The sequence below is a fragment of the Cydia strobilella genome, chromosome 17, assembly GCF_947568885.1.
Source record: "Cydia strobilella chromosome 17, ilCydStro3.1, whole genome shotgun sequence".
NCBI classification, from domain to species: Eukaryota; Metazoa; Arthropoda; class Insecta; order Lepidoptera; family Tortricidae; genus Cydia; species Cydia strobilella.
The window spans coordinates 399037-424859 of NC_086057.1; the positions used below are offsets into that span (position 1 = coordinate 399037).

Sequence of the window (25823 nt, forward strand, 5' to 3'; positions counted from 1 at the left end):
GATGGTAATGGTAAGTTGGTTTAGGTTATTTCTAACGCTCAGTGAGAACAATCCTTCAAAAGAGCGCACCTCTTTCAATAGAGCTTGAGACCCAAAGTTTGAAACGGCTTAATTTATGCGTTTCTCTTTAATTTTGTTCAGAGATTTCAATGCGATGGATTTGATTTAAGAGAGAAGACAATGCAACCTTGAAGAGATGAACTAAAACAAATGAATGAATAATTCGAAGCAGTTTGGAGAGCGTGGACGTAATTGGTACATTTTAAATGATGCTTATTTTGTTTCTTCCGTAGATAATTAAATGTTGTGAGTTAGCAGCAGTTTTCGCAGGTTTCTACGGTTTTCTGTTCATTTTCATTGTATTTGCAGCTACTTTAACTAGTTACAAGTAGTAACGATGCAACTTAAGCATTTAATTATAAGGGGATTAAAGTTATTTTGTATGTCCGTACTGTGTTCTGCCACTGTTCTTAAATAATTAGAAGGAATATCTTAATTAATATTGTCTTCGGTTACCGCGATAGTTACTCATGAAATAAAACTATGAAAACGGATTATATCGCGTATATTGAACCCGTTGACCACGAACGCTGTAAAGAGTTCGAAACGTCGGGATGTATTATAAATTCAATATACGCGATATAATCCGTTTTCATAGTTTTATTTCATGAATATCTTAATTAGTTTTTTAGTTGTGTAAATTCGTTTGACAGTCTAGCTTTCACGGTTCATGAGATACAGCCTCGTGACAGACAGACGGACGGACGGACGGACAGACGGACAGCGGAGTCTTCGGTATGTCACCGGATAGGTTGTAAAACTTAATTTACTATGGCAGGTAGTCCAAAAAATCTGTGTGAAAAAAGATATCGCCGCAAAAAGTATAGTGCGAGTTGAAATGTGACTATGATAGGGAGGAAAATGGGGACTATGTTTGTATGTAGACGCTGTCGCCCCCTTTCCTCTTAATGGCTTCAAGTAACCTGAAGCACATGTGTGGGAAGCCGGTAAGCGAGTTAGTGAGTAGTGTGGTGCATTCATAAATTTCAAATAGAGTCAGGGCTTGTCCAATATTTCTCGACCCATACGCTACTTAGTAGGTACTTACATACATTATATGTGACATTCTCAATCAAAAGGGTACTTATTGTCGGTTGTCAATATGATATGATATGATATGATTTATTTATCTCACAATATACAATTGCACTTAAAATTACACATGGTAGATTCTTAGGAATTTATATTGTGATTGTCGGTTTTTTACATTATGAATAATTGAATATGAAAAATAACAGAGACAATCAAAATTACATTTAAAATTATTAAATTACAATAGTATGTCAGCAGTTTCGTTAAATTCTACATAATAGATTAAAAAACATTCAATAAATTAAAGAATGGTTCGTTATTAACTATAAAATAAATAAACAAAATTGAACACTTATGTCACAGAAATTAAGGTCACCATTAAACTAACAAATAAGTAAATTACAATAAACCTTACAATTCCGATGTCAGGAAAGTACTATTTAAATAAATCTAATTAGTGATTTCATAAAACTCCTTTATGGAATACAGTGGATTATCCAATAAAAAGTTTCTCAAACGGCTCTTAAATTTTCTGTCAGAGGGCTCGTCTCTCAAGTCTTGGGGTAGTCGCTCGTAATAAGTAGGGCCGATGACACGCGGGTTTTTTCCTGCAAGTGCCATGCGACGCGGGACAGTTCTAAGACGCCCTGTTGAGCGAATCACCTTGCCAGAGACTTCTACTTTAGAAAACGACGACATGTTATTTCTGACATACATCAAAACTTCAAACATATGTAGCGAGTAGTGCGTCATTATTCGGTAGTCTACGAAAATACCCCTACACGAATGTCTTGTTTTAACGCCAGCCATGGCGCGGAGGGCACGCTTTTGTAGTATTAAGACTCGATTCGCATCCGTCGAATTCCCCCACATTATAGAACCGTAAGACATTCGCGAATGAAAAATGGCAAAGTAAACCGATTTTAATGCAATTTGCGATATAAGAGGTTTTAATTTTCGTAGTACATAGACGGCACTACTCAGCTTATTACACAATTTGTCGACATGGCACTTCCAGTTCAGGTTCGCGTCTATCATAAAACCAAGAAACCTGCACTCGGTACATAGCGGCATCGGGACGTCAGATATACATGGTGGTAGTGAGACGTGTCGTCCCGAAAAAACCATAACGTTGGACTTGCTCACATTCAGCAGCAGCCCGTTAACTGTAAACCACCGCTGCAGCTGCCTGCAAGTGTCATTGATTTTTTCACCCAGCTGCTCATAGGTTTGCGCGCTTACTATTACGGTGGTGTCGTCCGCGAATAGCACTGGCAATCCTGTTGTGATAGCGGATGGAAGGTCGTTGATAAATGTCAAAAATAAGGTATTTCCTAGTGCCGAACCTTGAGGGATGCCTAAGTGTATGAATCCAGTGTTAGATTTAAGTGTGCCACTACCATTCATTGACAGCTTTACCACTTATCTCCGGTCTGATAAAAATGATTTGAACAATCTGTAAGCTGCATCTGTGATGCCGTAACTACAGAGTTTGTTCAGTAATAAATTATGGTCAATAACGTCAAAAGCCTTTGACAAATCACACATAACACCCGCCACATTATACCTATAAGTAAAATAAGGCACTATTTCCATATAGCATTAATTTAAAATCAACCTTATCGACAAGCGACAATGTACCTTTGTACCTTTTGGTTGAAAACGTCACATATATACTGCATTGTGAACAAATCCCGTAAGAAAAGTCGAACAACTGCCTTTTTTTAGGGTTCCGTACCCAAAGGGTAAAAACGGGACCCTATTACTAAGACTCCGCTGTCTGTCTCTCACCAGGATGTATCTCTTGAACCGTGATAGCTAGACAGTTGAAATTTTCACAGATGATGTATTTCTGTTGCCTCTATAAAAACAAGTACTAAAAACATAATAAAATTAATATTTAAGTCAGGCTCCCAATACAACAAACGTGATTTTTTTTGCCGTTTTTGTGCGTAATGGTACCCTGTGTGCGCGTGTCCGACTCGCACTTGGCCGGTATTTTATGCTAAAACAGCCTGGTTTAGGCTTGATGTTATATGGGGCATTTTCTATGATTTTCTACGATTGCCGATGGCGCTTACGCCGCACAGAGTCGCGCGGCATTGTATTTATATCGAAGCGCCATCGACAATAAGGTCCCTTTTGTAGATAATATCACATATTATACTTATATTGACCGGGATATAGACCGTGATTACCTTTTGTATTATTTGACACCCACCCGCTATCTTCAGTCACCCGTGAACATGATGCATGTAACTGCGTCGAAATATCGGGAGCTCACAAATAATACAAAGGTAATCACGGTCTATATCCCGGTCAATATAAGTCTAGTGAAACTAACCGTGAATCATTCAAAACTCTAATCACATATTATATTGGTCTGAGACTTACTGAAGTGGTTGGTGAATATCAGCCTGCCGCGGCGGCTATCCGCGAGTTAAGACTTGAGCAACTTTGCCTTAGAGAATAATCTGCTAAATACGGTTTGCAGTCTGCTAAATTCAGGTTAGAATATTTGTCTAATAGAAGACTACCTGTCTAAGTACTTTAAAATGCACTAACATTTAGATTTCGGTACAAATAAAGACATCAACACGTCGGTTTTGACATTTCAAAATTAATGTTGCTGGGCATTTTTTTCTGTAGTGATGCACTGGACATTTTTTCCAAAATAGGTAAATTAAATGTTTTTCCTACTCAGAATAACGAACTTTCGTTCCCACTAGGAGAAAAAAAAAATCGTCCTAAATTTTATTTTTCCATACCGTTACCATTTTTCAAGCACTTTGCACGGCCGAGTACGGCGGTAACAAAATGGAAAGTAAGTAAAATGTATGAAAATTTTGGGAAATTGTTTCTTTCCTAGGAGCATGGAATCAGCTCGATCATGATTCTGAGCATAAATAACATTAAATTTACAAATCACTACAGAAAAAAATAGTTATTTGTTATACAAGGGTGCAAAGTTGTATTTTACCCGCGAGTGTGGAATTGAAACACGAGCAAGTGAAAGGATTCTAAATTAGAATCCTGAGAGTAGCGAGTGTTTCAACACACGAGAAGTAAAATACATTTTGCACCCGTGTGTAACACAAAACTTTTCACCTCACTATAGCGAGGAAAATGCAACATCCACAGGCGTTAGATCATCTTCATCATTGGAATCACTCATTTTTTACGATATTATAACAAAAAACTGTTTTTTTTTTATTTTTACGTGAGAAGTTTTAAAGTAAAAATTTTGTTGACAATGTTGACATTTCTGACGTAAGTATGAAATGTCAATGATGCGTTTTGAAATTGCATCGACTCAACTTGTGCGTTCAGAATTATATTTAACATCATTTAATAATCTAATCTAAACAAAACAAAACTCTCTTCTCCTAATTCTTCTTCTAATGAAAACAAACGTTTCTTATGGAATTTTAAGGTTTATGACTTATTATGAAATAAAGCTAAATTTGGTATTTTTTATTAAATTCTCAAACCATTCATTTAATGATAATTAATATCGAATGAACCATTATTATGAGCGTTTTGCGTTTTGTTATCTGTCAAAAGCTACTTAAACACGCTCCATCCAAGGTCAAATTACTTTCCCCACTAGTGGATAAAATGCGTTTTCCCCCGCTTGTTTTAAAGGATAAAAGACGGCTTTCCGAGCTAGTGAGGGGAAAAATACCTTGCTGCGTATTCTTGACATTTGCGCCAGGAACGCAGCCGGCAATAATGTCGCGTTGCAATAATACTGGCAGTAATGCTGGTGTTGCATGTTGTCTTCATCCGAACACCCTTAAGCCACGTATTCACTACAAACAATTTTTTTATAGGTAAACAGTTAGTGTTTCTGGGCATTTCCCTCAAATCGACAACTATTGTGCCTATTTTGCGTGAAGCGCTGCTTCTCTAACTACCCTGGCTCCTCCTAGCATATATATAAGCACAGGGACCCGGGTATGTTTTTTTTTTTTATGAAATAGGAGGCAAACGAGCAGACGGATCACCTGATGGAAAGCGATTACCGCCGCCCATGGACACCCGCAACACCAGAGGGGTTGTCCTTAAACTACGTCCAAAAGAGAGGTATGGGCACTGTGAATGTCATCTCGCTTTGTGTGGTAGGGCACAGGACACCGGATGTAATTCCAGATCTAGAGCAGAGCCCAACTGGGGAGGTACCTCCACCTTACAGAAAACCGCAGCCAAATAACACTAGACCCTACTAGTGTTGTGTTCCTGCCGGTGAGTAAGGTTGCCAGAGCTCGAGGGGGAGGAGTGTTAGGGTCAGCAACGCGCATGTAAGTAAGAGCACATTTGTTTCTTACACTTTACACATCTAATACCTTTATTTTTTCATTTTTTTTTTCAGCTAAAGGTTACAGACATTCCAGGAGTCTCCGCACTTGGCAGTGCCTGTAATGCAACCACGTACTCCAACCATAGAGTAACTTATACTAGAGCGGTACTGTCATAGTAAATTTTGTAACCACAGAAAATTCACTGCCATCTGTCGACATACTTTTAAATTTAAATATGGATAAATGATTTTTTTTATTTGCATTAATTATTTTTATGATTTTGACCCATGTTCTTTCACTGATATGTGTTAAAATTGTTAAATAACAAACGAAACCGTCAACGCCATCTATAATACGACCTACGTCAAAGCTAGTAGCGCCCTCTGAACGAGAATCAAATTTTCTTGATTTTCGAGGCACGTTTTTTCCTTAGACTGTATCCATCTATTACGGAGTTGTATCTATCTTTGAACCAACGAATCCTTGCTACAAACATTCACTAAACATTTTAGTGTTGCATAAGACAAGATCGATTGCAAATGACGCCACCACAAGCACTAAATTTCAGAAATTTATGCATAAATAAATCTGCCGTTAGTTGGTTTATGGGCCGTTAATAACAGCTGGCAAATATTCTGGCGCGACCAAGAAGCAATTTAACTTGGAACCAATTGAATTGTAGATTCGCAGACTAACCAACCTGCTTAATCAGTTTTGGGAGTGCTGGCACTACTAAAACTAGATTAATAAACTTAACATGTAGGCGCTGGGAAATTGCTACTTATCTATGGAAAAAAACCGGCCGGTAACTCTCACCATACCATACAGCCATGTTTTTGTTTATTTTGTTATTTCATTGAATTTATTGGTATAGCTACCCGAGAACATTAGTACTAATCAAGAGGAAAATCATCAGGTAACAAGGTTAATTTTTTCGTCTTGGGTAATAGAAAATATAATTTAATTTACTAATTTAAAGAAGGAAGTTAAAATTAAAATTTTCAGAATTTTTTATTCAAATAATAATTATTGGCCGATGACACGCGGGTTTTTTCCTGCAAGTGCCATGCGACGCGGGACAGTTCTAAGACGCCCTGTTGAGCGAATCACCTTGCCAGAGACTTCTACTTTAGAAAACGACGACATGTTATTTCTGACATACATCAAAACTTCAAACATATGTAGCGAGTAGTGCGTCATTATTCGGTAGTCTACGAAAATACCCCTACACGAATGTCTTGTTTTAACGCCAGCCATGGCGCGGAGGGCACGCTTTTGTAGTATTAAGACTCGATTCGCATCCGTCGAATTCCCCCACATTATAGAACCGTAAGACATTCGCGAATGAAAAATGGCAAAGTAAACCGATTTTAATGCAATTTGCGATATAAGAGGTTTTAATTTTCGTAGTACATAGACGGCACTACTCAGCTTATTACACAATTTGTCGACATGGCACTTCCAGTTCAGGTTCGCGTCTATCATAAAACCAAGAAACCTGCACTCGGTACATAGCGGCATCGGGACGTCAGATATACATGGTGGTAGTGAGACGTGTCGTCCCGAAAAAACCATAACGTTGGACTTGCTCACATTCAGCAGCAGCCCGTTAACTGTAAACCACCGCTGCAGCTGCCTGCAAGTGTCATTGATTTTTTCACCCAGCTGCTCATAGGTTTGCGCGCTTACTATTACGGTGGTGTCGTCCGCGAATAGCACTGGCAATCCTGTTGTGATAGCGGATGGAAGGTCGTTGATAAATGTCAAAAATAAGGTATTTCCTAGTGCCGAACCTTGAGGGATGCCTAAGTGTATGAATCCAGTGTTAGATTTAAGTGTGCCACTACCATTCATTGACAGCTTTACCACTTATCTCCGGTCTGATAAAAATGATTTGAACAATCTGTAAGCTGCATCTGTGATGCCGTAACTACAGAGTTTGTTCAGTAATAAATTATGGTCAATAACGTCAAAAGCCTTTGACAAATCACACATAACACCCGCCACATTATACCTATAAGTAAAATAAGGCACTATTTCCATATAGCATTAATTTAAAATCAACCTTATCGACAAGCGACAATGTACCTTTGTACCTTTTGGTTGAAAACGTCACATATATACTGCATTGTGAACAAATCCCGTAAGAAAAGTCGAACAACTGCCTTTTTTTAGGGTTCCGTACCCAAAGGGTAAAAACGGGACCCTATTACTAAGACTCCGCTGTCTGTCTCTCACCAGGATGTATCTCTTGAACCGTGATAGCTAGACAGTTGAAATTTTCACAGATGATGTATTTCTGTTGCCTCTATAAAAACAAGTACTAAAAACATAATAAAATTAATATTTAAGTCAGGCTCCCAATACAACAAACGTGATTTTTTTTGCCGTTTTTGTGCGTAATGGTACCCTGTGTGCGCGTGTCCGACTCGCACTTGGCCGGTATTTTATGCTAAAACAGCCTGGTTTAGGCTTGATGTTATATGGGGCATTTTCTATGATTTTCTACGATTGCCGATGGCGCTTACGCCGCACAGAGTCGCGCGGCATTGTATTTATATCGAAGCGCCATCGACAATAAGGTCCCTTTTGTAGATAATATCACATATTATACTTATATTGACCGGGATATAGACCGTGATTACCTTTTGTATTATTTGACACCCACCCGCTATCTTCAGTCACCCGTGAACATGATGCATGTAACTGCGTCGAAATATCGGGAGCTCACAAATAATACAAAGGTAATCACGGTCTATATCCCGGTCAATATAAGTCTAGTGAAACTAACCGTGAATCATTCAAAACTCTAATCACATATTATATTGGTCTGAGACTTACTGAAGTGGTTGGTGAATATCAGCCTGCCGCGGCGGCTATCCGCGAGTTAAGACTTGAGCAACTTTGCCTTAGAGAATAATCTGCTAAATACGGTTTGCAGTCTGCTAAATTCAGGTTAGAATATTTGTCTAATAGAAGACTACCTGTCTAAGTACTTTAAAATGCACTAACATTTAGATTTCGGTACAAATAAAGACATCAACACGTCGGTTTTGACATTTCAAAATTAATGTTGCTGGGCATTTTTTTCTGTAGTGATGCACTGGACATTTTTTCCAAAATAGGTAAATTAAATGTTTTTCCTACTCAGAATCACGAACTTACGTTCCTACTAGGAGGAAAAAAGCGTCCCAAATTTTATTTTTCCATTCCGTTATCATTTTTCAAACACTGCACGGCCGAGTACGGCGGTAACAAAATGGAAAGTAAGTAAAATGTATGAAAATTTTGGGACATTGTTTCTTTCCTAGGAGTATGGAATCAGCTCATGATTCTGGGCATAAATAACATTAAATTTACATATCACTACAGAAAAAATAGTTATTTGTTATACAAGGGTGCAAAGTTGTATTTTATCCGCGAGTGTGGAATTGAAACACGAGCAAGTGAAAGGATTCTAAATTAGAATCCTGAGAGTAGCGAGTGTTTCAACACACGAGAAGTAAAATACATTTTGCACCCGTGTGTAACACAAAACTTTTCACCTCACTATAGCGAGGAAAATGCAACATCCACAGGCGTTAGATCATCTTCATCATTGGAATCACTCATTTTTTACGATATTATAACAAAAAACTGTTTTTTTTTACGTGAGAAGTTTTAAAGTAAAAAATTTGTTGACAATGTTGACATTTCTGACGTATGAAATGTCAATGATGCGTTTTGAAATTGCATCGACTCAACTTGTGCGTTCAGAATTATATTTAACATCATTATTAGAAAACAAACGTTTCTTATGGAATTTTAAGGTTTATGACTTAAAATCATTAAATAAAGCTAAATTTGGTATTTTTTAATATTGTCTTCGGTTACCGCGATAGTTACTCATGAAATAAAACTATGAAAACGGATTATATCGCGTATATTGAATTTATAATACATCCCGACGTTTCGAACTCTTTACAGCGTTCGTGGTCAACGGGTGACTGTCAATATACGCGATATAATCCGTTTTCATAGTTTTATTTCTTGGTATTTTTTATTAAATTCTCAAACTATTCATTTAATGATAATTAATATCGAATGAACCATTATTATGAGCGTTTTGCGTTTTGTTATCTGTCAAAAGCTACTTAAACACGCTCCATCCAAGGTCAAATTACTTTCCCCACTAGTGGATAAAATGCGTTTTTCCCCGCTTGTTTTAAAGGATAAAAGACGGCTTTCCGAGCTAGTGAGGGGAAAAATACCTTGCTGCGTATTCTTGACATTTGCGCCAGGAACGCAGCCGGCAATAATGTCGCGTTGCAATAATGCTGGCAGTAATGCTGGTGTTGCATGTTGTCTTCATCCGAACAGTACCCTTAAGCCACGTATTCACTACAAACAATTTTTTTATAGGTAAACAGTTAGTGTTTCTGGGCATTTCCCTCAAATCGACAACTATTGTGCCTATTTTGCGTGAAGCGCTGCTACTCTAACTACCCTGGCTCCTCCTAGCATATATATAAGCACAGGGACCCGGGTATGTCCTTAAACTACGTCCAAAAGAGAGGTATGGGCACTGTGAATGTCATCTCGCTTTGTGTGGTAGGGCACAGGACACCGGATGTCATTCCAGATCTAGAGCAGAGCCCAACTGGGGAGGTACCTCCACCTTACAGAAAACCGCAGCCAAATAACAATAGACCCTACTAATAGTGTTGTGTTCCTGCCGGTAAGTAAGGTTGCCAGAGCTCGAGGGGGAGGAGTGTTAGGGTCGGCAACGCGCATGTAACTCCTCTGGAGTTGCAGGCGTACATAGGCTACGGAGACTGCTTAACATCAGGCGGGCCGTATGCTTGTTTGCCACCGACGTAGTATTAAAAAAAAAAGGTAACAGTGTTCGTAAACCAAGTTTCCCAGAAAATGTATAGTAGGTACTCCTTACGAAACATTGTTTATAAACAATAATGTTTATAATAAATTTGGCTTTAGTCTCTTGAAGCCCGGTGACGTCATCTTTTTCAGACAAATTTAATCTTTAGCACTATACGTAAGTCTAAACTCTATGTATTATATTTATGACATGGGGCCTCAGGAGGTTAAGTAAGAGCACATTTGTTTCTTACACTTTACACATCTAATACCTTTATTTTTTCATTTTTTTTTTCAGCTAAAGGTTACAGACATTCCAGGGGTCTCCGCACTTGGCAGTGCCTGTAATGCAACCACGTACTCCAACCATAGAGTAACTTATACTAGAGCGGTACTGTCATAGTAAATTTTGTAACCACAGAAAATTCACTGCCATCTGTCGACATACTTTTAAATTTAAATATGGATAAATGATTTTTTTTATTTGCATTAATTATTTTTATGATTTTGACCCATGTTCTTTCACTGATATGCGTTAAAATTGTTAAATAACAAACGAAACCGTCAACGCCATCTATAATACGACAGTAGGCCAAAGCTAGTAGCGCCCTCTGAACGAGAATCAAATTTTCTTGATTTTCGAGGCACGTTTTTTCCTTAGACTGTATCCATCTATTACGGAGTTATATCTATCTTTGAACCAACGAATCCTTGCTACAAACATTCACTAAACATTTTAGTGTTGCATAAGACAAGATCGACTGCAAATGACGCTACCACAAGCACTAAATTTCAGAAATTTATGCATAAATAAATCTGCCGTTAGTTGGTTTATGGGCCGTTAATAACAGCTGGCAAATATTCTGGCGCGACCAAGAAGCAATTTAACTTGGAACCAATTGAATTGTAGATTCGCAGACTAACCAACCTGCTTAATCAGTTTTGGGAGTGCTGGCACTACTAAAACTAGATTAATAAACTTAACATGTAGGCGCTGGGAAATTGCTATTTATCTATGGAAAAAGAACCGGCCGGTAACTCTCAGACCAATATAATATGTGATATTTTCTATAAAAAGGGACCTTATTGTCGATGGCGCTTACGCCATTATTAACGATGCTTCGATATAAATACAATGCCGCGCGACTCTGTGCGGCGTAAGCGCCATCAACAATCGGTCCCTTTTCATAGAAAATGCCCCATATAACATCAAACTAAACCAGGCTGTTTTAGTATAAAAACCGGCCAAGTGCGAGTCGGATTCACGCACGAAGGGTTCCGTACCATTACGCAAAAAACAGCAATCACATTTGTTAAATGGGAGCCCCCCTTAAATATTCAATTTATTCTGTTTTTAGTATTTGTTTCTATAGTGGCAACAGAAATACATCATCTGTGAAAATTTCAACTGTCTAACTATCACGGTTTATGAGATACAGCCTGGTGACAGACGGACAGACAGACAGCGGAGTCTTAGTTATAGGGTCCCGTTTTTACCCTTTGGGTACGGAACTCTTAAAACAGAAAGACATGACGCAGGAAAAGACATTACTGATAATTATTCTATGGATTGATGAAAGGACATAAAAATATTTCCCGATTTTGTACACCCAAGTAGCTTGACCGTGAATATAAAGTGATTTATTACATTTTCTCAATAAAAGCGCCCCCATTTTCTCAATAATAGCCATGTTTTTGTTTATTTTGTTATTTCATTGAGTTTATTGCTATAGCTACCCGAGAACATTAGAACTAAACAAGAGGAAAATCATTAGGTAACAAGGTTAATTTTTGGTGGTGTTTTAATAAGTGATTTCATCTTGGGTAATAGAAAATATAATTTAATTTACTAATTTAAAGAAGGAAGTTAAAATTAAAATTTTCAGAATTTTTTATTCAAATAATAATTATTGACATAAAAGGCTGGCAAGCATAATGTGTGTGTAATAATTGAATGTAATGTAATATGGTAGGTAAGTACGAAGTTAGCGTATAATCAAAGCCTTGTTTTTAGATTTATCGTTGCGAGCAAGCTGGCTCATACAAACGATGAAATGTATCATCATTATCATCATCACTGATCATCACAAATATTTAGGTGCGGCTCCCATACAAGAAACGTGTTTTTTGCCGTTTTTTGCGTAATGGTACGGAACTCTTCGTGCGCGAGTCCGACTCGCACTTGGCCCGTTTTTTTTAAATTATGTTACTAATTCATATAAATCAAATAGCGTAAATGAGTATTACTTTTTAACTGACCTTTATAATTTTATATTTTTGTTTATGTTTAAAACGATTTAATTTAATTTTTATATTTTGGCTAATTTTCAATCATGTTCATGGCTGAATGCCGAATAGGTCTGTGTTTTCGATGTCTAACCTTCAATGACAATATGGCGGACGAATATTTGATATGTACACGGTATTTATTCCGCTTAAAATTTTGTTTTTTTTCTTCGCAAGTGCGATGAAAAACATTGCGTGTAACTCCGGGAGTAAGAATATTGCAAAGTCGGATTATATTTATATTATTTTATTAAATTATTATATTATATTTTTATTGCAAAAAAAAATATATTTAATTACCACCCTCGTTTCCAAAATTTCACTTTACCCCCCTCGATGCACAATATACTATATAGGACAATAAACATTACGGTTTATCACAGATACAGTTTATTTTAATCTCTGGTGACTTAAATCTATCAGTTAAGGGCTAACTAATCTATCAGGTAAAGGTTAGATGTTATGATTTACTAAATATAGAATAGTTATTTGTTTTACGAGGGTGCAAATAATATTGTCTTCGGTTACCGCGATTATAAATTCAATATACGCGATATAATCCGTTTTCATAGTTTTATTTCAAGGGTGCAAATGTTTTGATTTACTAAATATAGAATAGTTATTTGTTTTACAAGGGTGCAAATGTTATGATTTACTAAATATATAATAGTGTTCAGGACAAGTCTGAACATAGCTTATAAATATTGTATGTTCACTTTTAGTGCTAAAATTTGTTGCTTGCAACATTTTAGGATAAGTTTGTCTATGGCGCGCTGTCAGCGCTCTCTTCATTCTGTGCCATAACCGAATGTAGTAGCATAAATGTTTAGCTCTCAATAAAAGTTAATTTCTGTATAAATCTAATCGCAGTTTGATTCAAACATGCGATTGTTGGTCCTTCGAGTTTTTTAAAAGTTTAGAATCAGTGATTCGGTAGTTTAACTACGAATTTCGTTTGCTGGCTGGGCGAACGTGACTTGCTATCTCTTGTCCCCGCCCGCCGCAAGCTCGCCCAACCTATAGTTTGGGCGAATTTATCATCGTGATTTCGGTTGATATTATCCCGAAATCGTTTGTCTCCGTGCTGCAACAATCATCAGGAAAGTTCCCGTTCGTCGGCACAAAGAAAATTTTGTGCAAGTACCGGCGGATTTATTTGAGCGGTACATCGAGATAACTTTGACAAGTTGTCAACTCAGGTGGGACTAGATTGTAAGGTTGGTAGTACGGATCGTCGTCACTTGTGCGTGTGTGCCTGCCTTTTTTAGTTGGCGGCAAAAGTGACGTTTGTCTGTCGACAGTGACACTCATCGTCTGTCAATCGGAATTTTCTTCACGGAATCACGGTTACGACTTTCTACTGCAATTTTTAACAAGTTTTGCATCAAAGTGCGGGTTTGTGCGTTTGTTTTGTGAAAAACAACAATGACGGAGCTCAAAAGGTTGAAAATTATGCGCGGCCAGGTCAAGGCGACCATGACTCGCATCGAGCAGTTTGTCAACGACCCTAATAGTTTAAGTTCCGCGTCACTGGATACCTTGGAGGCTCGAAAGGAAAAGCTAGCCTCTTCCCTGAAAGATTACGAGACAATCCAACTTGATATATTGAGCCTCGATGACAAAGACGCAGAGGATGCAGGTGATTTTGAGGACCGTTATTTTAGCACAATAGCTAAAATCAATGAGACCCTCAGGTCTCTACGAGGGTCAGATACGATTCAAGCTGCTGGAGTCTCTTCTTCGAAGTTACCCCATGTTGACATACCAGTGTACAACGGTAAGGACTTTACCCTCTTCAGACCCTTTTATGAAATGTTCATAGCAGTGATTGATAAAAACAAAACATTATCTGATGTACAGAAGTTGTTTTACTTAAGAAAGTTTTTGTCTGATGAAGCGCTATCTGTCATTATAAACTTGCCTTTAGTCAACGCCTCATATCCAGAGGCATTAGAATTGTTAAAAAAGCGTTATGACAATAAGTCTAGGCTTATCATAAGCCATATACATGTTATCTTAGACATCCCATGCATGGCTAAGGGAACTGCGGCCTCTATAAGGTCATTTGTATCACAGGTACAACAGCAGCTGCATGCGCTCAAAAATTTAAAGGAACCTGTTGATAAATGGGATATGTTGCTTATTTCTATACTATCCAGAAAGCTAGATCAATATACTAGCCGGGCTTTCCATTTAGAGAGAGACCCACAAGCTCTTCCAATGATGTCGGAGTTTATTGCATTTTTAGAAAGGCGTGCTATGGCGCTAGAGGATAGTTCGCCTCAAAAGAGTATCCTAAATGAGAATGTAGGTACTTCCCAACTTAAATCTTACCCCAAGGTTACTAATGTTGTAGCATCATTACCTGGTTGTAAATTTTGTACTAAACCTGGGCATGCAATCTATAATTGTGTGAAATTTCAGGAAGCCTCTGTTGAGGACCGCTTGGCCTTTGTTCAGGAGAAGAAAATGTGTGCAGTTTGTATTAACTCTCATTCAGATAAACCTTGTAAGTACAACTTTAAATGTAAATTATGTAAAGGTCAACATAACACCCTTTTGCATACTGAGGATGCTGCAGATGCCGAGCAACCAGCGGCAGTATCTATTGTTTTGACATGTGTCAAGAAAGCATCTTATAAAAAAGTATTACCTACAGTTAAAGTTAAAATAGTTGATAAATTTGGCCGTGATGTTTACTGCCGTGCATTGCTTGACACCGCCTCAAGTGAATCGTTTGCCACAACTTCTCTTGTAGAAAGGCTAGGTTTTGCCACTGTGGCAGAATGTGAAAATATAATTGGTGTTAATAAACAGACCAGCCTTATGGATAGGTCAGTAATTATTCCTGTAGAGTCTTGTCAATATGTAGGTGTTAAGTTTGAGGTTGACTGTCATGTAGTTGAAGATGTAACGGCACATTTGCCACCACAATATGTTGATTGTTCAAATCTGAAATTTCCAAGTCATGTCAAACTTTCTGACGAAAGCTTTAATACACCATCAGAGATTTCATTGCTACTAGCAAGCGATATTTATTTCGAGTCATTATTAAATGATTGTATCAAATTGCCTGAAGGGCTTGTCTTGCAAAGCACTTTATTCGGCTATATTGTTGGTGGTAAGTTGAAACAATCTGGCAATGTCTCAAATACTGCCTTAGTAACAAATTTTGCTATTAGTGACAGTACAAAATTAGAAAATGTTATGTGTCAATTTTGGTTGGCCGAAAAGGTTCCAGAACCCCAACAAAAGATTTCTGATGAATTTGAAACGGCTGAAAAAATATTTCAGGAATCTGTCACTCTGAATGATAACAAATTTCAGGTGGACATTCCGCTAAAACACCCCTTAAGTGAGCTAAACTTGGGTAACTCCTTTTCGGCTGCCTTACAAAGATTTTACTCAATAGAGAGGAAATTGATGAAGAATGTAGAGTTACTAGAGCAGTATAAAAAATTCATTAATGAATATGTTGAAATGGGACATGCTAGGGAGGTTAATATTAGCTCTTATGACGTGTTGAATGGACCAGTAAGCTTTTTAGCGCATCATCCAGTTTTCAACGAGGCCAGCAAAAGTACAAAGCTTCGTGTGGTGATGGACGGGAGCATGAAATCCAAAAATAAGCTATCTGTCAATGATGTCATGCTGAATGGACCTGTGGTGCAGGGTGAGCTCTTTGACATATTAATTTTGTTTAGGACATATTTATTCACCTTGATATGTGATGTTCAAAAAATGTTTAGGTGCATTTTGGTCAGCCCTGAACATAGATGCCTTCAAAATATCCTCTGGCGGGACAGTCCTGGCCAGCCCATCCGCTGCCTTCAGCTTCAGACAGTTACATATGGCCTAAAGAGCTCTACATTTCTGGCTACTAGGTGTTTGGTAGAGCTTGTAAAATTATTTGGGCATGATTACCCGCTTGCGTCTCAAGCTATTTTAAGTAATACATATGTAGATGATGTCATAACTGGTTCAGATAATATCAATGATCTTCACCAACTTAAAAATGAGTTGATTGATTTATTTAAGTTAGGTAATTTTAAATTACATAAATGGTGCTCTAGCTACCCAGCTGTTCTGAACGATTTGCCAGAAAATTTAAAGTACTTTGAACATATAAATCTTGATTCAAGTAATGTGATAAAAACTTTAGGTCTGAAGTATGATATTACCTCAGACGCCTTAACATTTGAGTGTCCCCCCTATGATGAGGGCACCAACCATACTAAAAGAACAGTTCTTTCATTTATTGGAAAATGTTATGATCCCTTAGGTCTCATAGCTCCTATCATAGTTTCAGCAAAAATATTTATGCAAGTTTTGTGGTCTATGCCCTTAGGCTGGGATACAGCTTTACCAGACGCTGAACTTGCGGCATGGAAAACATTTCTTGCTAATTTAAAAATGATGGGTAGACTCTCTTTGTCTAGGTTAGTGCATAGTCACGAATGTCAGTTGGTAGAGATAGTGGGTTATGCAGATGCGTCTTTCAAAGCTTTCGGTTGTTGCATTTATGTAAGAATTTTTAAATCAGACGGAAGTGTAGAGTCGAATTTGCTTTGTGCCAAATCGAAAGTGGCCCCACTTTCTAAAAGCCTTACTATACCACAGCTGGAACTTAACAGCGCTCTACTACTGGCACAGCTGGCATCTAGAGTTAGCGAAAAGCTAAAAGCTAGATTTGCGCATAACACATATTTTTACAGTGACTCACAAATAGTTTTGTGCTGGCTAAAGTCTACAAAAACAAAAGTCAATACTTATGTTAAAAATAGGGTGAAGACGATTCTAGAACTCACAAACCAGGACCAGTGGTCCTATGTAAAGTCATGCGATAATCCCGCGGACTTAATCTCCCGCGGAGTGGAGCCCCAAACCTTGCAAGGAAAGCAGTTGTGGTGGCACGGCCCTAGCTATTTGTCACACAGGGATTATGTACACCCTGCATTTGATAACAAGGCTCTCAGTCAGGCCTTACATGATAAGCATTTTGATATTAATATTGACGAGGGTTTACCTTGTAATGTTAGTCAGCGGGACGAGTCATTCGCACATCTGTTTGAAAAATATTCTAGTCTGCATAGGCTTCAAAATGTTATAGCGTATATTTATCGCTTTTATAAAAATGCTTCAAGGTCAGGTGATAGATATGACTCTACATTGCTAACCCCTAAGGAGCTTCGGGAAGCGTTACTCATCATAATAAAAAATGTGCAAAAGAAACATTTTTCCAACGAAATGGAAACATTGCTGTCGGGTAAGTCTCTTAAATCAGGGATAGCGGACTTGCATCCCTTTGTGGACCAACTTGGTGTCCTTCGCGTGGGCGGCAGGCTGCAAAATGCAGACATTTCGCAAGCTAGAAAGCATCCGCCTATTCTCCCGAAAGGGTCATTTTTTACTTCGTTATTGATTAAAACGGAACACTTGCGTCTTTTGCATTTGGGTGCCAGAGCTGTTCTAAGTTCTTTAGCTCAAAAATATTGGATAATTAATGGTATTAGGGAAGTAAAGAAGGTAGTGAATAAGTGTGTCACATGCCTGCGTCTGAAGGCTGAGGCTGCAAAGCAGTTGATGGGCTCTTTGCCTGTAGAGAGGATTACAGCTAGTAGACCTTTCCAGTATGTTGGAATTGATTTCTGTGGTCCATTTAGCACGAAAATTGCTAGAATACGAAAACCTCTTGTTACCAAAAGCTATATTGCCCTTTTTGTATGTTTCGCTACAAAGGCGATTCATGTAGAGTTGGTGTCGAACCTTACAACTGAAACCTTTCTAGCATGTCTCGATCGTTTCATATCTAGACGTGGCATGCCCACTACTATTTATTGTGACAATGCTAAAACTTTTAAAGGGGCTGCAAACCAGCTCAAAGAATTGTATGATTTACAATGTTCAATTGAACATAGAGATTCTGTGTATCGATACTGTAATAAAAAATATATTTCGTTTAAGTTTATACCAAGCTATGCGCCTCAATTTGGAGGCCTCTGGGAAGCAGGAGTCAAGAGTGTCAAATTCCATTTGAAACGAGTGGTTGGAAATCATTGCTTAACCTTTGAGGAACTTTATTCGGCGGTCGTTCAATTTGAAGGGATTTTGAACTCGAGACCCTTGCTATCCTTGGATCCTAATGAGGGTAAATACTTGTCACCAGGTCATTTTCTTATTGGTACGGCTATTACAAGTTACCCAGATGTTGATTTAACTGAAGTTCCAGTTAATCGCTTAAGAAAATTTTGGGACATTGTAACTAGATTAAAGCAGGATTTCTGGAAGACTTGGTCTAAAGACTACCTCTGCCAGTTGCAAAGTCGTCCCAAGTGGAAGCATGACCTACCCAATTTAAAAATAGGTGATTTGGTTCTTGTGAGAAATGTAAACACTGCTCCATTGTGTTGGCCAATGGGCCGCATAGTTAAGATATTTCCTGGAAAGGATGGTAGAGTTAGAGTGGCCGAGGTGAAAATGGGGGACAAATTGTATGTCAGACCTATTACGAAGCTATGTCCTTTACCTCTTGACTAAATATTGTCTATCTCGCTAAATGAAGTTTTGTATGATCTGTCAAGCTGAGTTAAACACAACTCGCCCGGCCCAATTATGTTCAGGACAAGTCTGAACATAGCTTATAAATATTGTATGTTCACTTTTAGTGCTAAAATTTGTTGCTTGCAACATTTTAGGATAAGTTTGTCTATGGCGCGCTGTCAGCGCTCTCTTCATTCTGTGCCATAACCGAATGTAGTAGCATAAATGTTTAGCTCTCAATAAAAGTTAATTTCTGTATAAATCTAATCGCAGTTTGATTCAAACAAATAGTTATTTGTTTTACAAGGGTGCAAATGTTATGATTTACTTAAGATAGAATAGTTATTTGTTTTACAAGGGTGCAAATGTTATGATTTACTTAAGATAGAATAGTTTTGTTTTACAAGGGTGCAAATGTTATGATTTACTTAAGATAGAATAGTTATTTGTTTTACAAGGGTGCAAATGTTAAGATTTACTTAAGATAGAATAGTTATTTGTTTTACAAGGGTGCAAATGTTATGATTTACTAAATATAGAATAGTTATTTATTTTACAAGGGTGCAAATGTTATGATTTACTAAATATAGAATAGTTATTTGTTTTACAAGGGTGCAAATGTTATGATTTACTAAATATAGAATAGTTATTTGTTTTACAAGGGTGCAAATGTTATGATTTACTTAAGATAGAATAGTTATTTGTTTTACAAGGGTGCAAATGTTATGATTTACTAAATATAGAATAGTTATTTGTTTTACAAGGGTGCAAATGTTATGATTTACTATATATAGAATAGTTATTTGTTTTACAAAAGTGCAAATGTTATGATTTACTAAAGGTAGAATAGTTATTTGTTTTACAAGGATGCAAATGTTATGATTTACTATATATAGAATAGTTATTTGTTTTACAAAAGTGCAAATGTTATGATTTGATAAAGGTAGAATAGTTATTTGTTTTACAAGGATGCAAATGTTATGATTTACTAAATATAGAATAGTTATTTGTTTTACAAGGGTGCAAATGTTATGATTTACTATATATAGAATAGTTATTTGTTTTACAAAAGTGCAAATGTTATGATTTACTAAAGGTAGAATAGTTATTTGTTTCACAAGGGTGCAAATGTTACAATTTACTAAAGATATAATAGTTATTTGTTTTACAAGGGTGCAAAGTTGTTGTTTAACCGCTAGTGCTAAAATTGATACCCGAGTAAGCGAAATACTGTAAAATTGAACCATGAGCGTTGCGAGTGGTTCAAAAAGTGGCATCTTCAGCGTGGCGAAGGTTTAAAGGCAAGAGAGTTAAACAAATTCTGCCAACTAGTGAAACACAATTATTTCACCACGCCAATGCGAGGAAACTAAACGCACAACATCAAATTAAATAAAATCTAAATTATCGTTATTCGAATCCAAATCATCATATAAAAGTCAATTCTACCAGCCAACATAAAAAAATAACAAAAAAATTGCATCAAATTACTTTGCCATTCAGTTTTTGAACAATCAAGAGTGCTTTTACGAGCTGGTGTGGCAAAAAAAAAAACATTTGTATGTCAGCCTGCCCATAAGAGAATAATCTTAACCATTATCTTGGCATTGTAACACCCGTGATACATGGAACATTAAAAAATCCAGGAGGTTCACTTTTTGACCTAATAAAACAATTCTGCTATAAATATGTCGAGCTACCGTTTTTATAGAAAAAATTATACTCATAAGTGTCACTGTAAATTAATAATCAACATGGCGCCGCGGAAACAACAGATGTCCTTCTGCACTGTAACTTTTGCACTTATTTTTTAAGATTATTAATATTTTTGCACAATCTGCATTTTTGATGCATATAAGATAAGATAAGATAAGATAAGATATTTCTTTATTGTACAACCGTGTTACAGAGGTGTTATGTGGTGTGATACATGTGAGTTTCAACGGTAACCCAATTCGGGTATACAATGGACACTTAAAACTAAATTAAAACTAAGAAACACTTAACTATTATACACGTACATAGCATAGCTATCTGTACAGGGAACACAGTATCATAAAGAATATAATTCAAAGAAATCCTTTAGTGAATAGAATTCATTCTTAATAAGCCATTTTTTTAAACTACGCATAAATTCTATGCCATCTAACATTTTCAATTCATCTGGAAGCTGATTAAAGACGCGAATTGCAGTAATATATGTGCTTTTATCGTAAGTTTTATTATTGACTAGAGGTAGTTTTAAATTATACTTATATTGAGAGCGAAGGTTGTCGCGGAGGGAAGTTAATGTTGTGAAATAATTCTTGTTGCTCTTAATAAATTTACAGAGTTCGTATATATATATGCCAGTTAAAGTTAGAAAACCTTTTTCCTTGAAAATATTTCTCAATGATTGTCTGTAGTTCATACGATAGATAGTTCTTAAGCACCTCTTTTGCAAAATGAATGTGGACTGCACGTCTACGGAATTACCCCAGTATATGACACAGTACGTCAATAGAGAATATATGTTTGCGTAGTACGCACTAATAACAACATCTTCAGAACACGTTTCGGATAATATAGATAATGCGTAACATTGACTGGAAATTTTGCTATTGATCTTCTCTATATGATGTTTCCAGGTTAATTGAGGATCTATTGATAAACCTAAAAAACTTATATTGTCTACTTCCTCCAGCAAAGTGCCTGACTCCATCACATTCAAATTTGTCGGGATTTGTTTATAATTCCTGAACTGCATAAGTTTAGTTTTTGTTAAATTTACTTTTAAGTTTATTGATTTTAACCAACTGACGACTTTCTTTACAGTGTTATTAATATTTGTGCAAAAAGTATCGTCTATTGTTTCACCAGAAAATAAAATTGTTGCATCGTCGGCAAACATTACACATAATTCCTCGTTACACATTACATATATTATCTGTTAGTGCCTAATGATTTACATAGTGGTCATATTTAAAAGTATTTAATACACAAAATCTTTACATGTGACTGTTATGTATCATATTTGATATATTGCCAAGAACTCAGAAAATTACATGTCAAAGGAATTGTATAACATTTAATACATTGCCAAGTTATCGTCAAATGTTTTTTTAATTATCCACGGGATAAAACAATTCTAACATGTAATCAGGTATTCGTAGATATAAATTGTTTTTACTGGTGTAATACAGGCCAAGTCGAACAATGAGATACGTCATTTACTAGTTCTACAAACGATATGGATTAGATAAGTCAGTGTCAAAAATGACGATTTTGTTTGAAGAAACATCATTATAGTCTTCTGATGCTTTAGATTGCATTCTATTAGCAATAAAATGATGATTTCTGTTGCATCTCATGTTTTATTTTTATTGAAATCCACAGATTTCTTCTAAAAAGTAGGTAACTAGTTTGTCAAGGGACAGGCATTGTATCAAATATGATACATAAGTTTCCGAAACTGGAAAACTGGATTTTTTCCCTTATTTTTTTTTATAGTCGTATGTTTTAATTGATGAATTTTTTTTAAGATATTTTGTGCTTTGCCAAAATAAGGGTTAAACACGGGGGCGTGTTCGTGCCTCTCGTTACGCGCCGCCCCGGGCTAGGGCCCCGCCGCGTGCTAAATGAAACAAGAGAATCCGACATGTCAAAATTAAATTCACGGAAAAAAATATATTACGTGCTGACACCTTGTTATTTTGTATTAGGAAAATACTGTATATATTTATTAGGTAGGTAGACTAGGTAGTACACCTATATGGCCTGAAACAGGAGCAAAAATATAAACATTAGGTACCTGTTTACATTTTTGCTCCTTGCTTGTCTCTGGTTACCCTTACATAATTCCAATGTTTTAAAATTCGTTTTGTGAAAATATTTATGTAAAAGTATCGTTATTTATTTGAGGAGTTAAATATCAGAATGGAAATTGTTTAACAAATCCGTTAAAAACCAAATTTCAATTGCTTATCGTAAAAAAATGAAACCAATCGTACTTGGAAACTAAAATGCTCTAGTGCAGAAACGTATCATTTTCTGCACACCTTTTATAACAACAATTACCCTCTTTCAGAGCATGAGAAATAAAGAAAAAAAAATTGTCAACGTATCTTTGGGCCGGGCCGCCCTATATTTACATCAATACATTAATATTGCTTTGCTCTACCTGTACAGTCAAGGGCATAAATATATATACATTCCCAAAGTTTCAAAAATATGTGGACTCTCTTACACCTTAGATAATAAAGTCGTGTTCACATATTTTTGAGCCATTTGTCTGTATCGATATTTTTGCCTTCGACTGTATCTTACACTTTCAGGGTGCGTTTCGACCATGGATGTGCTAGGATGCGGTGCGAGTGATGTATTTGTTAAGAACCAATAGAATCACTTCATTTGTATTCCTCGCTCACCGTGCAGTGATTCTATTGGTTCCTTAAAAAACATCCCTCGCAACGCATGCTCGCTCATCTCTGGACGAAACGCAGCCGAAACGTGCAGTTACTGATAACGTACCTCATAAACTATCTTAAATAAATAGGCTTATTATTAACCGGGCAACTAAAATATCAAACAGGAACTTTCATAATCATATAATAATATAATTTGGCCGTGCATTAATATTTTAGAGCCTAAAAAATTATATTAGCTCCAATTATATTATTCAAAAAACTGGCATCAAATTCAAGTCACAAAAAATAATAATTGGGATCTTGAAATGATAGTTTGGCGACTAAATAATAAATTGGCATCTATTATTGTAAAGCGTATGATTTTTAATATTTGTTGTCATATAGTTGTTTACACCTAATTAAGTAATCATATTGAGCACATCGTTTCATGTAGTATTAAAATTGCGGAATAAATATAGATTTGACTCGTTAGTAAAACAGCCTTTACAATCACGTAAGTTTTTTCTGGGTGATTTGTCGTTAGGTTGGTGTCTATTGGTGGATTGGTCTTTATTATAGAATATTCAGTCAGAAACAAATCTTTTTTCTTCGGTTAAGTATATTTTAAAAGTATATAAATTTTTAAATTTCGCTACAAATTAGCCCAATTAGCACCTCGCAGACGGTTCCTTGTAGCGTTGATTACACCACCCCATAGCTAACTATATTCATTAGGGGAGCGTGAGGCTTGTATTAACTAAAATCAAACCTGCACATATATTTTTTATTTATGAACTTAATGTTAATAGGTATTTAAGCATCAACAATATGACGGGAATTTTTTCATATTTTATATTTAGATGTTAAATGCCGATTGAATTGTTCGGTTTCGCAGAACGAAGCACTTTAAAAAAAAGTCAGTGGTTAATACTTACCCCGTGCTGTTTACTATAATGATTAAATTTTAAGTTAAAAAATAAAACGCATCACGCATTCTTTTATTATGACTGAACATGTTTACGTGTTAGATAATCATATCTTAGTGAATTACTAAAAGTTTTACCAACAGGCAATCAATCAGTCTTAGAAAAGTTTCCTATCATTTTAGGATTGTTACAATATTTCTATTTGTATCACAATATTTTCTACACAATGAATTTATTCTTAGGTACACAAACATTTAAACCCACTTCTTGATATTAGCATTAATTATTTCAGTTCTAACGTACAATATTAGTATGATTAATACTAGGCCCACGCATTTAGTTAAAACTAGCCCCAGGGGTACTTTTCATACATAAAAAAACTAGACTTATATTGACCGGGATAGAGACCGTGATTACCTTTTGTATTATTTATGAGCTCCCGATATTTCGACGCAGTTACATGCATCATGTTCACGGGTGACTCCCCGGGTGATATCCTGGTCAATATAAGTCTAGTGAAACTAACCGTGAATCATTCAAAACTCGAATAAAAAAAAAACATTAAAAATAACTCCATAAATTTAACAAAACAACACGCAGACGTAAGTCCACTAAATTAACATTGGATATACACTAATCCAAAATCAGCAAACTAAATAATTAAATCGCATTATCAAAAAAACCTACCACGTAAAAATGTTCGTTCACCCGTATTTTTCCTGCTATTTGCCACATCTACACCACCTGGCGGCCGGCGGACAACCGGTGTGCGGCGGCTTATTCGTTAGCAAAACCCGAAGTTATGGCCTTGAAGTTGGTACCTTGACGTGTATAGTTTACTAGCTAGAGGCTTGTTAATACCCCCGTTAAAACAAGCCCCACGCTCCCCTACTTGTTATTAAATTTGTCAGTCCGAGCGCGAATTAGCAGGCAGACATCTTGACGCTAATAGACAGAGGAGACGAACCAGAAATCCCTGACCTATGACCTTACCTACAACGACCTCTGTGTAATCTCTCGATTGAAGTATTTAAAAGGGGGTGGTAGGTCTGGTATTGCTGGTCACGTTTGCTAGTTTCTAGATCGCTGCGATGATCTTTAAAGTTTTATTTCCGCAATACGAAGTTGTCGGTGACGCTAAGTTAGACCATTGACTTGGAATAAATTTAACTGGGAGTTTAAACTTTTTACCGTAGTTAAAAACCATCTAGATAGGGTATATTTGACTCTACTAGTTGTAGGTACAGTGGGGTCCGGTTAGTACGACTTCGCATATAACAACCAACCGTTTATAGCGACATAAGCAAAGGCACATGTTTAGTTTTAGTTCGAGTAGTTTAGTATTTAGTACGACGTCCGGTTAGTACGACGCTACGACGTAATATCAGCGGTCCCTTGGGCGTCGTTATAACCGGACTCTACTGTACTTATTACTA

At 36.6% G+C, this 25823-nt stretch overlaps 1 protein-coding gene and 1 long non-coding RNA gene across 4 annotated transcripts in view; both read left to right on the forward strand.

Moving 5' to 3' along the window:
• Positions 1-25823, forward strand: part of LOC134748840 (uncharacterized) — a 707412-nt gene that overhangs the window by 67967 nt on the left and 613622 nt on the right. The window lies entirely within an intron of this gene.
• Positions 13940-25823, forward strand: part of LOC134748822 (uncharacterized) — a 207472-nt gene continuing 195588 nt past the window's right edge. For all 3 annotated transcript variants that reach the window (XM_063683631.1, XM_063683630.1, XM_063683632.1), the window contains exon 1: positions 13940-14990. In XM_063683631.1, the coding sequence (XP_063539701.1) occupies positions 13962-14990 (1029 nt within the window). In that variant the 5' untranslated portion in view covers positions 13940-13961. The remainder of the gene's footprint in view (positions 14991-25823) is intronic.